Source organism: Nothobranchius furzeri, chromosome 12 (assembly GCF_043380555.1).
Source record: "Nothobranchius furzeri strain GRZ-AD chromosome 12, NfurGRZ-RIMD1, whole genome shotgun sequence".
NCBI lineage: Eukaryota > Metazoa > Chordata > Actinopteri > Cyprinodontiformes > Nothobranchiidae > Nothobranchius > Nothobranchius furzeri.
Window position 1 is genome coordinate 17,891,921 of NC_091752.1, and position 15,083 is coordinate 17,907,003.

The following is a 15,083-nucleotide window of genomic DNA, read 5'->3' on the forward strand; positions in this document are numbered from 1 at the left end:
GGCGGAGTTTTCAGATGGGTGTGGCCCCTCGTGTGGGAAGTCTCACACACACACACACACACACACGCACGCACAAACACACACACACACGCACGCACGCACACACACACAAATAGTTAGCAGGGCGGTAGACACGGGTCTTGTTGAATGAATCATGGCTTAAGTCGGAAGTGGAACTGTTCGTGTGGCGCGATGGACTCCTGAGAATTCTGTTCTAGTGTTCCGGAGGTCAAGATTCATTCGTGGAGCTCAGAAAACCGGTTTGAGGTAAACTGTACAATTAAAAACGACTGCCTCGCATTTGGGTGAAACAGCTGCTAAACCAAGAATTTGACTACTTTTGGGGATAAAAAGTCGCATCACAGATTTCATCTGAACACCACCATCACGTGATCTCCTGAGCTTTAATCGCTGCTCTGTAATTGGTTGGTTGTAACACAGCTGAGCTCAAAGGTTCCTTTGATTGAAAGAATCAAGACAGGCTGGTCAAAGGAACCCTTACGTTCCGGGTGCTGGGGAGACGCTCCTCTGCTAAATTAGCTGACCATCTTCCCTGAAAAAGCTGAATATCAAAAGTTGTGACATAAATGATTTAATTCTAAACTCATTTATGGGCAGAATGGGGTTCCTGCAGCTGCTGAAATCCCAGTTCCTGTCCCACCTGTTCATCTGCTACGTGTTCCTGTTGAGCGGCCTCATCGTCAACCTGTTGCAGCTCTGTACTCTACCTCTGTGGCTGGTCAGTAAGCAGCTGGCTCGAAGGATCAACATCAGACTGTGCTACTGCATTGCTAGTCGTACGTACAAATCACATTGTAATCTCTTTTCTGTTGGAATTTGCTGCATTTGTAGCTTAGAGCTAATAAAAAAGGTGGTATTGTTGTAGTAAATTAAGGTCAGGAGTAAACAAATGATTATTTACCTGGCTACAGAGTTGGTAGCAACCCTGGAGTGGTGGTCCGGGACAGAATGCACTCTCTACACAGACCCAAAAAGCTATCCGCTTTATGGAAAGGAAAATGCAATTGTGGTTCTTAACCACAGCTTTGAAATTGACTTTCTGTGTGGCTGGACCTTCTGCGACAGATTTGGAGTTCTTGGGGTGAGAAAACTGAGAATCACAACACTTTATTTACCTCAATCAGGTGAACGTTTCATTACTTTTTTCCTCCCTCCAGAGCTCAAAGGTGTTAGCCAAAAAAGAGCTGGCTTATGTGCCAGTGATCGGCTGGATGTGGTACTTCCTGGAGATAGTTTTTTGCAAAAGGAAGTGGGAGGAAGACCGAACAACTGTGACGCAGAGTCTTCAGAACCTAAAGGATTACCCTGAACACTTTTGGGTGAGTTTAGTGTGGTCCTTGTCATTTCAATTTAAAATTAGGCCTATTTAAAAAAAACTGTCACAATTAAAATGCTGATATTTTTGCCACAAGTTCCTGCTTTTTTGTGAAGGAACGCGCTTCACACCAAAGAAGCACCAGATCAGCATGCAAGTGGCCCAGAGCAAAGGTCTGCCAAAGCTAAAGTACCATCTTCTTCCCAGAACCAAAGGATTCTGGGTAACTGTCCAAAACCTGAGAGGCACTGGTCAGTAACTGAACAGATTTTAGACATTATAGCGTAGCATTAGCTCATCCAGCTGACTGTTGTGTTTTGCTTTGCAGCTGCAGCTGTTTATGATTCAACACTAAACTTCAGGGACAACGAAGTTCCGACTCTGCTCGGAGTTCTCAACGGAAAAAAATATCATGCAGATTTGTATGTGAGGTAAGATCAGTGCAAATAGAGTACTATTATATATGGACCTGCAGTCCAGCACAGACAAGGGGGTGTGTTGCCAGTCTCCATTGGACTGTGAGTCGGATTAAATGCAAAGTAAAGTACTTTTACTTTTTAAAATTTTTGGAAGATGTAGTGGAGTAGAAAGTACAAATAACTGCTTTAATATGTAGTGGGGTGAAAGTAAAAAGTAGGCCTCAAGATAATTACTTTAGTAAAGTACAGATACCGTAAATCCTCTAATACAGGCCTGTATTCAATTAACGGCCGGGTATCATATTTTGGCCGGTGTCGGAGTCGGCGGAGGTGAATAATGGCCGTTTTTTAATTGTGGCCGGGTGGAATGTGGTAACAAGCAAGTACGGGGGGGCGGTTGTGTCATCAGTCTAACTTTTGATTTGCCAGCGATAGACCGCGAGGGTAACTTTAACCGTGCGGAGACGAAGAGGAGGCGAAAATTTGATATCAAGTTCAAAAAGAACGTTCTGATTATGCTGCAGAACACTCTGGGGAGCAGTAGCAGGGGTTGTATGAACTAGTCACTAGTCGACTTCACTATAGTGACTTTTTATGCCTGTCATCGACTAGTCGCTGTCACGTGATAATGACCGGCAAGATGCAGTCCTCGGAAAAGACAGCAGCCTGCTGTTGGCAGGTGACGAGCTCCTGCGCGTCGGGAGGGGCAACGCGCTGTACCAGAGTGTCGGTACTGACACCCGCCGTAAAACGGACATTTAACCAAATTGTGACGTTTACCCTCTTGCAATTTAACCTTCCCCTCACCCCCATCCTAACCTTAACCAGCTTGCGCATGCAAAGCTCTGATTTTTGAAGTGTTCCAGACATCTGCGTCCTGAGCACGGCCACAGTAACATCAAATCAGGTGTCGCCACCTCAAAAACTAATTCAACATGCGATCGTTCATGTCGGCTCATTTCCTTTAATGTTTTCTGTCTTTTATTTGCGCCTGATGCGTTTCACTGCTGTGGAGCGGGGCGCATCACCTTGTCCTCCGGTGACACACCTCACCGGTGCGGCCGGCGAGCAGCGAGCACTCCACTGTTTTTGCGGTCGGTAGATCTTTTAGAACTGCAGTTCAAAAGTAACTCATAAGGTGAATATATATGAACCCAGGTAGCAGTTTTTCTTTAGGACTGAGAGGAGATGCAGGAAGATAATAAACAGATACAGGACTGAAAAATAGTCAAATAAAAACAAGTTAGTTTTTGTACCTGGTGGTTGCAACAAACAGACACCATTGAAGGTAATCAGAAGTGAGGAACAGAAAATGAAATAATTATTTTAATGTTTAGATCAGCAGGATCTCCGAGAGGCTGCAGGTGCATCAGTGAGTTTGCGGCCGCTGCGCAGGGGGAGGGGGGAGAGGGCTGAAGCAGAAACTACCGTTGTTAAAAGAAATGTGTTTAACTTTGAAAATGTGGGCGCAATTTTAATTGTCAAAAACTCCAGCGAACCAACCAAACTCAAATAGAAATTGAGGCCTGCCTCTAATCCTGGCCCTCCTTCCAATAAAGGCCTGGAGCTTGATGAGCTTGAGTCAAATACAGGCCCGGGCCTGTATTAGAGGATTTACGGTCCATAAAAGTATTTGTTGCATTCCATCACTGGCTTTCAATACCTACTTTGTGTCATTTTAGCCCTTCTTGTGTCTCTTAGGAGAATTCCCCTAGAGTCGATTCCTGAAGACGAGGCGGAGTGTTCCGCATGGCTCCACAAGCTTTACCAGGAAAAGGTGAGTCTGGATGGTTAATGAAATCTGTGACTGATGCAAAGTTTCCCTCGGGGGATTATTAGGGGCGGTAAACCACCCAGAACACGACAGCGTCATCAGGAGCTGTTCTCATTACATTTGTAGCAGTCAAATGTAGCTTATAAAGCATCACCATTTCTCTTTTTCCATTAAAGCTTAATGTTTAATGCCTAAAGGGATTAACAGCTTTTAATAAGCACTGAATCTATTCTGGAATGAGTCACCTTTGTTTCTGATGTAGATGTAGACGATGGCGTGTCCTATTTGTGCCTCTGCAGGTGTTCCACTTTTCCATTAGCATCAATCGCACTTTATTGGGTTTTTTGGGGGGAGGAGGAGGGGGTAGAGACATAAGTGGCAACACAGAGATAAAAATAAAAACAACAGGTTCTTGATTATTTCAAAAGTCCGAGGTAACTCCTGAAAGGACGCACGTTTGACATGTCAGTGATGATGTCGCTAAGTAAAGTAATCATAAAGACGGTTTATAATCTTAATCACTGTTTTCGTGCATCAGTAAAGAACCAGTTGGAGCCAAACCTCTGATAGGTCCTTTATCAGGATTTGCTTAATCATTGACTTTAGTTTTGAATATTTACCATGGTGACGTCAGAGTAAAGTCAACTAATGCTAATTTTCTGAGCTCTGTAAATACTATGGATGCACGATATGTCAGCATCGACAAATGTTAGTCATGTTTTTGTGTTTGTAAAGCACATTGAATGGCATTTCTTTGTTTCTAAAAATGCAGTTTAAATGATGGTGTGATTTATGGTATAGGGCAGTAGTTTCCAGCCTGGAGTCTGCGACCCTCCCAAGAGTGTCCCAGAAGGTTGCAGGGGGTCCCCAACATTTTGTCTACCCTGAGGTTGTAAGGTTACCAAGAAATCCCAACAACACACCCAATAGTATAATCCGAACTCTGTGTAAGAGTTATACCTCTGTATGTCTGTAAAGTTTGTAATTAATCATCTTTAACGTGTTTATGCAGTCAGGAGTCAAGGTTGGGTGTTGCTCTACCTAGTCTTGAATACAAGAAGGGGGACCACTAAGAGAAAGGTCGGAAATCTTTGGTGCAGGGTATGGTGTGGAACGGTTTGGGATAAGGGGTGGGGAGGTGTATCAAGCAGGTTTTAGTTGTTCCTCTGCTCCAACACACCTAACTCAGTGATTGAATCATCTGTTGACCGGGTTATCAAGCTCTGCAGAAGCCTGTTAATCACTGACTGATTAAAAGTGGGTGTGTTGGAGCAGGGAAACTACTAAAACATGCTGGACAGAAGCATTTGAGGATTGCCTAACCCTGTTACAGGGTATGGGGTATGAGTTATGGTATCGGTATTGGTACGATAAGTAAAACTGGAGCAATGTTATTGCCAAAAATGTGTTTCCAACTATTTTCCGTTCATGTATCTGTTTTGAGATGCACCATGTGGCAGCGATGGTAATCATCTCATGAATAAAATTGGTTATCGGCCATGATGGCAATCTTAATAGCCAGAGGTGTGGACTCAAGTCACATGATTTGGACTCAAGTCAGACTTGAGTCATTATTTTTAATGACTTCTGACATGACTTGATAAAAATCTATAAAGATGACTTGACTTGGACTTGAACGCCAATCACTTGCGACTTGAATTGACTTGTATCTGTTGACTTGATGATGACTTCAGAATCAAAATCAGAATCGGAAGGTTTTATTGCCATATGTGTCCCAAGTCACATTAGGAAATTGCTGCGGTATTTGGTGCAGAAGTTAATTTTATAGGAAGTAATAAAACACCCATGATAAAATTATTCATGTAAAAAGTGGCAAGAATTAGAGAAGCAGCTATCTACCCCGTGTAGGTACTAATCTGAGTGTTTTTCAAGCACAGCATCAGTTCATGTGACTGGGACCAATCAACTTGAGTGGGCTGCCCTAGGATCTTCGTTCAAAAGTCCAACTGCAGAGGGGAAGAAACAGTTTTTGTGGCGAGAGGTTCTGATCTGAATGGATCTGAGCCTTCTGCCAGATGGGAGCGAGTCAAAGAGACTGTGTGATTTTTTAAATATTTAACTGAAAAATTAGTTAGTATTTGGCTTTATTTGGACGTGGTCCCCAATAAATTTTATGATCCAACATAACACCTAGAAAACTCAGTAAGCTACATTACCTACTGTATTTTACCGTTCATTGTCCATTTTCAAATAATGTGATTTTTGTTGTATGTAAACTTCTTGAATTTTTGTTCAGATCAAACCTCTGTTTAACATTACTAATGTGTGATGTTATTGTTTCTAAAATCAGTTTTATTGTAGTGAATAGGACGCTACACGCTTATAACTTTCTTTTTCAGGGCAAAAGAAAAGTACAGGTGTTCAAACTTTACAAAAGCGTCACTAATTGTATACTTGACTGTGGAAAATGTTTTTGGTGATTCTTTATTTCCCTCTAGTGTCAGCAAGATGAAATTACCTTATGAGTGGAATTAAACTAAAACATAACTTAATTATTGGTGTAGGTTGTTTTTTTCTTTTATTTCTTTATTTTTATCTCTAAAATTCCTTTAGAGTCTAAAGGAAGAAGGAATTTTTGTGTTTCTTATTGTCACACAAACCTGTTTTTTTCCTTTTCGTTTTCATTCATTCAAAGAAAGAAAGAAAATGCCTCTGCGCATGCGCCTATCTATTGTTTTCACGCATCCCCGTGCTTTTCCTGTAGCAAAACAAAGAGGGCGATCGTGACTAGCAGAAACTTCCATTAAATTGTCATAGCATAAAGCTAAAACATATATGTGCCGTTATGGACGTGTACGAAGGCTTCGATAGGCGCGCGCTACAGGACACTCTCCTTTTTGGTACATAAACGATCTTTGCAGCGAGGCTGGTCGTTGCGTCCATGATTTCTAGAAGGTGTCACACACACACACACACACACACACCAGTACAGGCGGAGTTTTCAGATGGGTGTGGCCCCTCGTGTGGGAAGTCTCACACACACACACACACACACACGCACGCACAAACACACACACACACGCACGCACGCACACACACACAAATAGTTAGCAGGGCGGTAGACACGGGTCTTGTTGAATGAATCATGGCTTAAGTCGGAAGTGGAACTGTTCGTGTGGCGCGATGGACTCCTGAGAATTCTGTTCTAGTGTTCCGGAGGTCAAGATTCATTCGTGGAGCTCAGAAAACCGGTTTGAGGTAAACTGTACAATTAAAAACGACTGCCTCGCATTTGGGTGAAACAGCTGCTAAACCAAGAATTTGACTACTTTTGGGGATAAAAAGTCGCATCACAGATTTCATCTGAACACCACCATCACGTGATCTCCTGAGCTTTAATCGCTGCTCTGTAATTGGTTGGTTGTAACACAGCTGAGCTCAAAGGTTCCTTTGATTGAAAGAATCAAGACAGGCTGGTCAAAGGAACCCTTACGTTCCGGGTGCTGGGGAGACGCTCCTCTGCTAAATTAGCTGACCATCTTCCCTGAAAAAGCTGAATATCAAAAGTTGTGACATAAATGATTTAATTCTAAACTCATTTATGGGCAGAATGGGGTTCCTGCAGCTGCTGAAATCCCAGTTCCTGTCCCACCTGTTCATCTGCTACGTGTTCCTGTTGAGCGGCCTCATCGTCAACCTGTTGCAGCTCTGTACTCTACCTCTGTGGCTGGTCAGTAAGCAGCTGGCTCGAAGGATCAACATCAGACTGTGCTACTGCATTGCTAGTCGTACGTACAAATCACATTGTAATCTCTTTTCTGTTGGAATTTGCTGCATTTGTAGCTTAGAGCTAATAAAAAAGGTGGTATTGTTGTAGTAAATTAAGGTCAGGAGTAAACAAATGATTATTTACCTGGCTACAGAGTTGGTAGCAACCCTGGAGTGGTGGTCCGGGACAGAATGCACTCTCTACACAGACCCAAAAAGCTATCCGCTTTATGGAAAGGAAAATGCAATTGTGGTTCTTAACCACAGCTTTGAAATTGACTTTCTGTGTGGCTGGACCTTCTGCGACAGATTTGGAGTTCTTGGGGTGAGAAAACTGAGAATCACAACACTTTATTTACCTCAATCAGGTGAACGTTTCATTACTTTTTTCCTCCCTCCAGAGCTCAAAGGTGTTAGCCAAAAAAGAGCTGGCTTATGTGCCAGTGATCGGCTGGATGTGGTACTTCCTGGAGATAGTTTTTTGCAAAAGGAAGTGGGAGGAAGACCGAACAACTGTGACGCAGAGTCTTCAGAACCTAAAGGATTACCCTGAACACTTTTGGGTGAGTTTAGTGTGGTCCTTGTCATTTCAATTTAAAATTAGGCCTATTTAAAAAAAACTGTCACAATTAAAATGCTGATATTTTTGCCACAAGTTCCTGCTTTTTTGTGAAGGAACGCGCTTCACACCAAAGAAGCACCAGATCAGCATGCAAGTGGCCCAGAGCAAAGGTCTGCCAAAGCTAAAGTACCATCTTCTTCCCAGAACCAAAGGATTCTGGGTAACTGTCCAAAACCTGAGAGGCACTGGTCAGTAACTGAACAGATTTTAGACATTATAGCGTAGCATTAGCTCATCCAGCTGACTGTTGTGTTTTGCTTTGCAGCTGCAGCTGTTTATGATTCAACACTAAACTTCAGGGACAACGAAGTTCCGACTCTGCTCGGAGTTCTCAACGGAAAAAAATATCATGCAGATTTGTATGTGAGGTAAGATCAGTGCAAATAGAGTACTATTATATATGGACCTGCAGTCCAGCACAGACAAGGGGGTGTGTTGCCAGTCTCCATTGGACTGTGAGTCGGATTAAATGCAAAGTAAAGTACTTTTACTTTTTAAAATTTTTGGAAGATGTAGTGGAGTAGAAAGTACAAATAACTGCTTTAATATGTAGTGGGGTGAAAGTAAAAAGTAGGCCTCAAGATAATTACTTTAGTAAAGTACAGATACCGTAAATCCTCTAATACAGGCCTGTATTCAATTAACGGCCGGGTATCATATTTTGGCCGGTGTCGGAGTCGGCGGAGGTGAATAATGGCCGTTTTTTAATTGTGGCCGGGTGGAATGTGGTAACAAGCAAGTACGGGGGGGCGGTTGTGTCATCAGTCTAACTTTTGATTTGCCAGCGATAGACCGCGAGGGTAACTTTAACCGTGCGGAGACGAAGAGGAGGCGAAAATTTGATATCAAGTTCAAAAAGAACGTTCTGATTATGCTGCAGAACACTCTGGGGAGCAGTAGCAGGGGTTGTATGAACTAGTCACTAGTCGACTTCACTATAGTGACTTTTTATGCCTGTCATCGACTAGTCGCTGTCACGTGATAATGACCGGCAAGATGCAGTCCTCGGAAAAGACAGCAGCCTGCTGTTGGCAGGTGACGAGCTCCTGCGCGTCGGGAGGGGCAACGCGCTGTACCAGAGTGTCGGTACTGACACCCGCCGTAAAACGGACATTTAACCAAATTGTGACGTTTACCCTCTTGCAATTTAACCTTCCCCTCACCCCCATCCTAACCTTAACCAGCTTGCGCATGCAAAGCTCTGATTTTTGAAGTGTTCCAGACATCTGCGTCCTGAGCACGGCCACAGTAACATCAAATCAGGTGTCGCCACCTCAAAAACTAATTCAACATGCGATCGTTCATGTCGGCTCATTTCCTTTAATGTTTTCTGTCTTTTATTTGCGCCTGATGCGTTTCACTGCTGTGGAGCGGGGCGCATCACCTTGTCCTCCGGTGACACACCTCACCGGTGCGGCCGGCGAGCAGCGAGCACTCCACTGTTTTTGCGGTCGGTAGATCTTTTAGAACTGCAGTTCAAAAGTAACTCATAAGGTGAATATATATGAACCCAGGTAGCAGTTTTTCTTTAGGACTGAGAGGAGATGCAGGAAGATAATAAACAGATACAGGACTGAAAAATAGTCAAATAAAAACAAGTTAGTTTTTGTACCTGGTGGTTGCAACAAACAGACACCATTGAAGGTAATCAGAAGTGAGGAACAGAAAATGAAATAATTATTTTAATGTTTAGATCAGCAGGATCTCCGAGAGGCTGCAGGTGCATCAGTGAGTTTGCGGCCGCTGCGCAGGGGGAGGGGGGAGAGGGCTGAAGCAGAAACTACCGTTGTTAAAAGAAATGTGTTTAACTTTGAAAATGTGGGCGCAATTTTAATTGTCAAAAACTCCAGCGAACCAACCAAACTCAAATAGAAATTGAGGCCTGCCTCTAATCCTGGCCCTCCTTCCAATAAAGGCCTGGAGCTTGATGAGCTTGAGTCAAATACAGGCCCGGGCCTGTATTAGAGGATTTACGGTCCATAAAAGTATTTGTTGCATTCCATCACTGGCTTTCAATACCTACTTTGTGTCATTTTAGCCCTTCTTGTGTCTCTTAGGAGAATTCCCCTAGAGTCGATTCCTGAAGACGAGGCGGAGTGTTCCGCATGGCTCCACAAGCTTTACCAGGAAAAGGTGAGTCTGGATGGTTAATGAAATCTGTGACTGATGCAAAGTTTCCCTCGGGGGATTATTAGGGGCGGTAAACCACCCAGAACACGACAGCGTCATCAGGAGCTGTTCTCATTACATTTGTAGCAGTCAAATGTAGCTTATAAAGCATCACCATTTCTCTTTTTCCATTAAAGCTTAATGTTTAATGCCTAAAGGGATTAACAGCTTTTAATAAGCACTGAATCTATTCTGGAATGAGTCACCTTTGTTTCTGATGTAGATGTAGACGATGGCGTGTCCTATTTGTGCCTCTGCAGGTGTTCCACTTTTCCATTAGCATCAATCGCACTTTATTGGGTTTTTTGGGGGGAGGAGGAGGGGGTAGAGACATAAGTGGCAACACAGAGATAAAAATAAAAACAACAGGTTCTTGATTATTTCAAAAGTCCGAGGTAACTCCTGAAAGGACGCACGTTTGACATGTCAGTGATGATGTCGCTAAGTAAAGTAATCATAAAGACGGTTTATAATCTTAATCACTGTTTTCGTGCATCAGTAAAGAACCAGTTGGAGCCAAACCTCTGATAGGTCCTTTATCAGGATTTGCTTAATCATTGACTTTAGTTTTGAATATTTACCATGGTGACGTCAGAGTAAAGTCAACTAATGCTAATTTTCTGAGCTCTGTAAATACTATGGATGCACGATATGTCAGCATCGACAAATGTTAGTCATGTTTTTGTGTTTGTAAAGCACATTGAATGGCATTTCTTTGTTTCTAAAAATGCAGTTTAAATGATGGTGTGATTTATGGTATAGGGCAGTAGTTTCCAGCCTGGAGTCTGCGACCCTCCCAAGAGTGTCCCAGAAGGTTGCAGGGGGTCCCCAACATTTTGTCTACCCTGAGGTTGTAAGGTTACCAAGAAATCCCAACAACACACCCAATAGTATAATCCGAACTCTGTGTAAGAGTTATACCTCTGTATGTCTGTAAAGTTTGTAATTAATCATCTTTAACGTGTTTATGCAGTCAGGAGTCAAGGTTGGGTGTTGCTCTACCTAGTCTTGAATACAAGAAGGGGGACCACTAAGAGAAAGGTCGGAAATCTTTGGTGCAGGGTATGGTGTGGAACGGTTTGGGATAAGGGGTGGGGAGGTGTATCAAGCAGGTTTTAGTTGTTCCTCTGCTCCAACACACCTAACTCAGTGATTGAATCATCTGTTGACCGGGTTATCAAGCTCTGCAGAAGCCTGTTAATCACTGACTGATTAAAAGTGGGTGTGTTGGAGCAGGGAAACTACTAAAACATGCTGGACAGAAGCATTTGAGGATTGCCTAACCCTGTTACAGGGTATGGGGTATGAGTTATGGTATCGGTATTGGTACGATAAGTAAAACTGGAGCAATGTTATTGCCAAAAATGTGTTTCCAACTATTTTCCGTTCATGTATCTGTTTTGAGATGCACCATGTGGCAGCGATGGTAATCATCTCATGAATAAAATTGGTTATCGGCCATGATGGCAATCTTAATAGCCAGAGGTGTGGACTCAAGTCACATGATTTGGACTCAAGTCAGACTTGAGTCATTATTTTTAATGACTTCTGACATGACTTGATAAAAATCTATAAAGATGACTTGACTTGGACTTGAACGCCAATCACTTGCGACTTGAATTGACTTGTATCTGTTGACTTGATGATGACTTCAGAATCAAAATCAGAATCGGAAGGTTTTATTGCCATATGTGTCCCAAGTCACATTAGGAAATTGCTGCGGTATTTGGTGCAGAAGTTAATTTTATAGGAAGTAATAAAACACCCATGATAAAATTATTCATGTAAAAAGTGGCAAGAATTAGAGAAGCAGCTATCTACCCCGTGTAGGTACTAATCTGAGTGTTTTTCAAGCACAGCATCAGTTCATGTGACTGGGACCAATCAACTTGAGTGGGCTGCCCTAGGATCTTCGTTCAAAAGTCCAACTGCAGAGGGGAAGAAACAGTTTTTGTGGCGAGAGGTTCTGATCTGAATGGATCTGAGCCTTCTGCCAGATGGGAGCGAGTCAAAGAGACTGTGTCCAGGGTGACACGAGTCAGCTATTATCCGACCTGCACGCCTCAATGTACTAGAGGTGTACAGATCTTGAATGGAGGGGAGTTTGCAGCCAATGACATTCTCTGCAGAGCGCACAACACGCTGCAGCCTCTTGTCCCTGGTGGTAGCTCCAGCGTACCACACAGTGATGGAGGAAGTGAGGATGGACTCGATGATAGCGGTGTAGAACTGCCTCATCGACTGTGCTGATAGGTTGAATTTCTTCAGGAAGTACAACCTCTGCTGGGCCTTTTTTCTGATGGTGGTGATGGTGGGCTCCCATTTGAGGTCCTGGGTGATGGTGGTGCCCAGGAAGCGACATGAGACTTGAGCATATTTGATATTTTAACACAAAAGTGGCACGACATGGACAAAAATCATAAATCATTCTTGGTTCTGGGTTTGATCTTGTTCTGCTAAATGCAGCAGCACTTTGTTTATAATCAGTTTCAGTTCATCTTTCTGCTTGTTTAAGAAAATAAATGAAGCTTTAAGAAACTTTATTTCTGGAATTTATAATAATACATTTATTTTATTTCAACAGCGCCTTTCTGAACACTCGAGGACACTTTACAGGGATAAAATACACAACAATAAAAGATAAAACAGCATAAAACAAACAGACAGATTGGAGCAAAGAGATTAACTATTGGAATGCTAGACGGAACATGTGGGTTTTGAGTCTGGTTTTAAAGAGAGTGTGGGAATCGATGTTACGGAGGTCAGGAGGGAGGGAGTTCCAGAGCTGGGGAGCAGAGTGACTGAAGGCTCTGCTCCCCATAGTGACCAGACGGAAAGGTGGGACAGAGAGGTGGATGGAGGAGGAGGACCTGAGGGAACGGGTGGAGGTTGGAGGATGAAGGAGGTCTGAGAAGTACGGTGGAGCTAGGTTATTTATTCATTACATCGTCATTAAATTGAAGTTGGACAGATGACTGGAATATGACTTGAAAATTCAAAGTTAAAGACTTGGACTTGACTCGGACTTCCACATCATTGACTTTGGACTCGACTTGGTTGGACTTGACTTGAGTCTAGACTGGAAAGACTTGTGACTTGTAAAGCAGTGACTTGGTCACACCTCTGTTAATAGCGGATATCAAATCGGCCCACATTTTCATATCAGTGCATTCTTAATAAAACGCCCTAATAAAAGTCGTTGCCATGGGCAACGTGATGCTCGCAGATCCTTGGAAGGCTGTAGGAACAGACTCGATTTTTCAGGAGATTTTTTTTAATCCTCTGTGTGAACAGGATAGTTTCCAGGAGCAGTACGCTCAGACGGGGCGATTCCCCGGCCCTGTCAAGAGCCCTCCGCGCCGACCGTGGTCCCTGATCAACTGGCTCTTCTGGTCCTGCTTGCTTCTCTACCCTCTAGGCCTTCTACTCACTCAGCTGATCAGCTCCGGATCAGTGCTCACCATCACAGCTGCTGTCGCCGTCTGCTCTGCAGGTTGGTTCTGTATGTTGTCACGCCTTGGTATGGGCGTACTAATCCATCTCTCCATATAACTGGCTCCTTTCTGTCCAAACGTTTCATTAAGCAGCAGACATGACGTCTTCGATGTAAGTTCCCTTCTTTTTGGAAGATGTGATTTCTCTGTTAGAAACGGCTGTTGAGGCATGTTTTTACTTAGCAGTCAGACGTTCATCTAGCTGTCTGAGTCGGGGTGTAAATAATTTCTGTTACGGCATGAGCTCATGACGAGCATGTTGCAAAGTTTCCACAATAAATTCATAACCCCATGTTTGCTGTCAAAATAAGAACGACTGGCACGAGGATGACAACTTTAGCATTTCATTTACAGGTTTAGCCACAAACGCTCAGCAGTGACGTTGCTTACACTCTAAATTCTTATTTGATGACTTGGTTCTTTAAGGGGAAATTCCATCAAATTCAAAGTAAAATTTACTGTGGAAATGACCATGTCCTGTACAACACTCGTTAGATTTGCTGCAACAGTATTCTAAATACGATATTTTTCTTTTGTAGTTTCTGTGGGATTTCGGTGGATGATTGGCCAGACTGAAATTAAGAGGAGCTCAAACTACGGGATTAAGGAGGCCCCCCTAAACAACTAAGGAGTTCTGAATTACTCGTTTGATGCAGAGTCACTAATCCGGAAGAATATGTAAATGTTCGTGTTCAGACTTGCTTCTAAACACAATGCAGACCAGTTTGAGGCACGTTTGTGCTATGGTGGAGAAACGGAGAGCGTGGTGATCAGCCCAACGCAGCGCACATGTAGCGTTGTCTTGTGGTTTGATTGGGAATGTTTTTAACAGAAATGAGGGGAAGTTATGTTTTCAAATCAAGCAAGTGAAAGATTTGTTTGATTGTGATGAAAAATAATAAATATTTCACTTAAAAAACTGATTTTAGACGTTTTTTTGTGTAAATTACAGTTAAAAACACTCGTGGGTCTTGGCTGCATTCCAGTTAACTGGTCCTAAAACAAGGTTTGTTCCAAGAGCTCCTGAAGGCTTGAAGTTGACATTTCACTCCTCAGCATCAGCAAACACGAGCATTCGACCACACAAATGGGAATCTTTGTGCTAATGCAGAAGGATCATTTGCATTTTGACTTTACTGAACAACAAACAAAAGCTGTTCTCATGCCTCTGCTAAGGGTGGGGGAGAAAAGTAAGCGTGCTTCACAATCTTCTCATGAACCTTGCAGTGGATCAGTAAAAACAGAAGTAGTTGTGACTCGGTTGTTTTAGTGTGCAAAGGTGTGAATATACAGTGGTGTGAAAAACTATTTGCCCCCTTCCTGATTTCTTATTCTTTTGCATGTTTGTCACACAAAGATAACACAAGTAAACACAAAATGCAGTTTAGAAATTGTTTTTATTATTTAGGAAGAGAACAATATCCAAACCTACATTGCCTTGTGTGAAAAAGTAATTGCCCCCCTTGTTAAAAAATAACCCAACTGTGGTGTTCTTCTTCTTTTGGAGTTTTATTGGCGGTTGGCAAACATCAAATGGTGC

The 15,083-nt window shown here is 42.9% G+C and overlaps 2 protein-coding genes across 7 annotated transcripts; both read left to right on the top strand.

Annotated features, from left to right (window-relative positions):
* The first annotated feature begins 392 nt into the window (after positions 1-392).
* LOC139061964 (1-acyl-sn-glycerol-3-phosphate acyltransferase delta-like) lies at positions 393-5,586 on the top strand. Of its 2 annotated transcripts, none has more exons than XM_070541937.1 (7): positions 393-797; positions 933-1,102; positions 1,179-1,340; positions 1,434-1,587; positions 1,665-1,767; positions 3,457-3,532; positions 5,428-5,586. In XM_070541937.1, the coding sequence occupies exons 1-7, from the start codon at positions 611-613 to the stop codon at positions 5,440-5,442; spliced, it is 867 nt and encodes a 288-aa protein (XP_070398038.1). In that variant the 5' UTR covers positions 393-610; the 3' UTR covers positions 5,443-5,586. The 2 variants fall into 2 exon arrangements, with proteins under 2 accessions (XP_070398038.1, XP_070398037.1); XM_070541936.1 differs by lacking the exon at positions 5,428-5,586 and adding an exon at positions 4,331-4,627.
* LOC107373468 (1-acyl-sn-glycerol-3-phosphate acyltransferase delta) lies at positions 1,708-14,466 on the top strand. 5 transcript variants are annotated; one of them, XM_070541933.1, is made up of 10 exons: positions 1,708-1,767; positions 3,457-3,532; positions 7,100-7,278; positions 7,414-7,583; positions 7,660-7,821; positions 7,915-8,068; positions 8,146-8,248; positions 9,938-10,013; positions 13,344-13,542; positions 14,083-14,466. In XM_070541933.1, the coding sequence occupies exons 3-10, from the start codon at positions 7,101-7,103 to the stop codon at positions 14,169-14,171; spliced, it is 1,131 nt and encodes a 376-aa protein (XP_070398034.1). In that variant the 5' UTR covers positions 1,708-1,767; positions 3,457-3,532; position 7,100; the 3' UTR covers positions 14,172-14,466. The 5 variants fall into 5 exon arrangements, with proteins under 5 accessions (XP_070398034.1, XP_054590736.1, XP_054590737.1 ...); XM_054734761.2 differs by lacking the exons at positions 1,708-1,767; positions 3,457-3,532 and adding an exon at positions 6,603-6,748; XM_054734762.2 differs by lacking the exons at positions 1,708-1,767; positions 3,457-3,532 and adding an exon at positions 13,637-13,655 and having other exon boundaries at positions 6,874-7,278; positions 14,083-14,395.
* The last annotated feature ends 617 nt before the right edge of the window (positions 14,467-15,083 follow it).

Coding starts and splice junctions, on each gene's coding strand:
- LOC107373468 (XM_054734760.2), top strand. CDS start 7,092: ATGGGCAGAATGGGGTTCCTGCAGCTGCTGAAATCCCAGTTCCTGTCC. Junction 7,584..7,659: donor ACAGATTTGGAGTTCTTGGG/GTGAGAAAACTG, acceptor TCCTCCCTCCAG/AGCTCAAAGGTGTTAGCCAA. Junction 8,069..8,145: donor CCAAAACCTGAGAGGCACTG/GTCAGTAACTGA, acceptor TTTGCTTTGCAG/CTGCAGCTGTTTATGATTCA.
- LOC139061964 (XM_070541936.1), top strand. CDS start 611: ATGGGCAGAATGGGGTTCCTGCAGCTGCTGAAATCCCAGTTCCTGTCC. Junction 1,103..1,178: donor ACAGATTTGGAGTTCTTGGG/GTGAGAAAACTG, acceptor TCCTCCCTCCAG/AGCTCAAAGGTGTTAGCCAA. Junction 3,533..4,330: donor ACAAGCTTTACCAGGAAAAG/GTGAGTCTGGAT, acceptor TTTATGGTATAG/GGCAGTAGTTTCCAGCCTGG.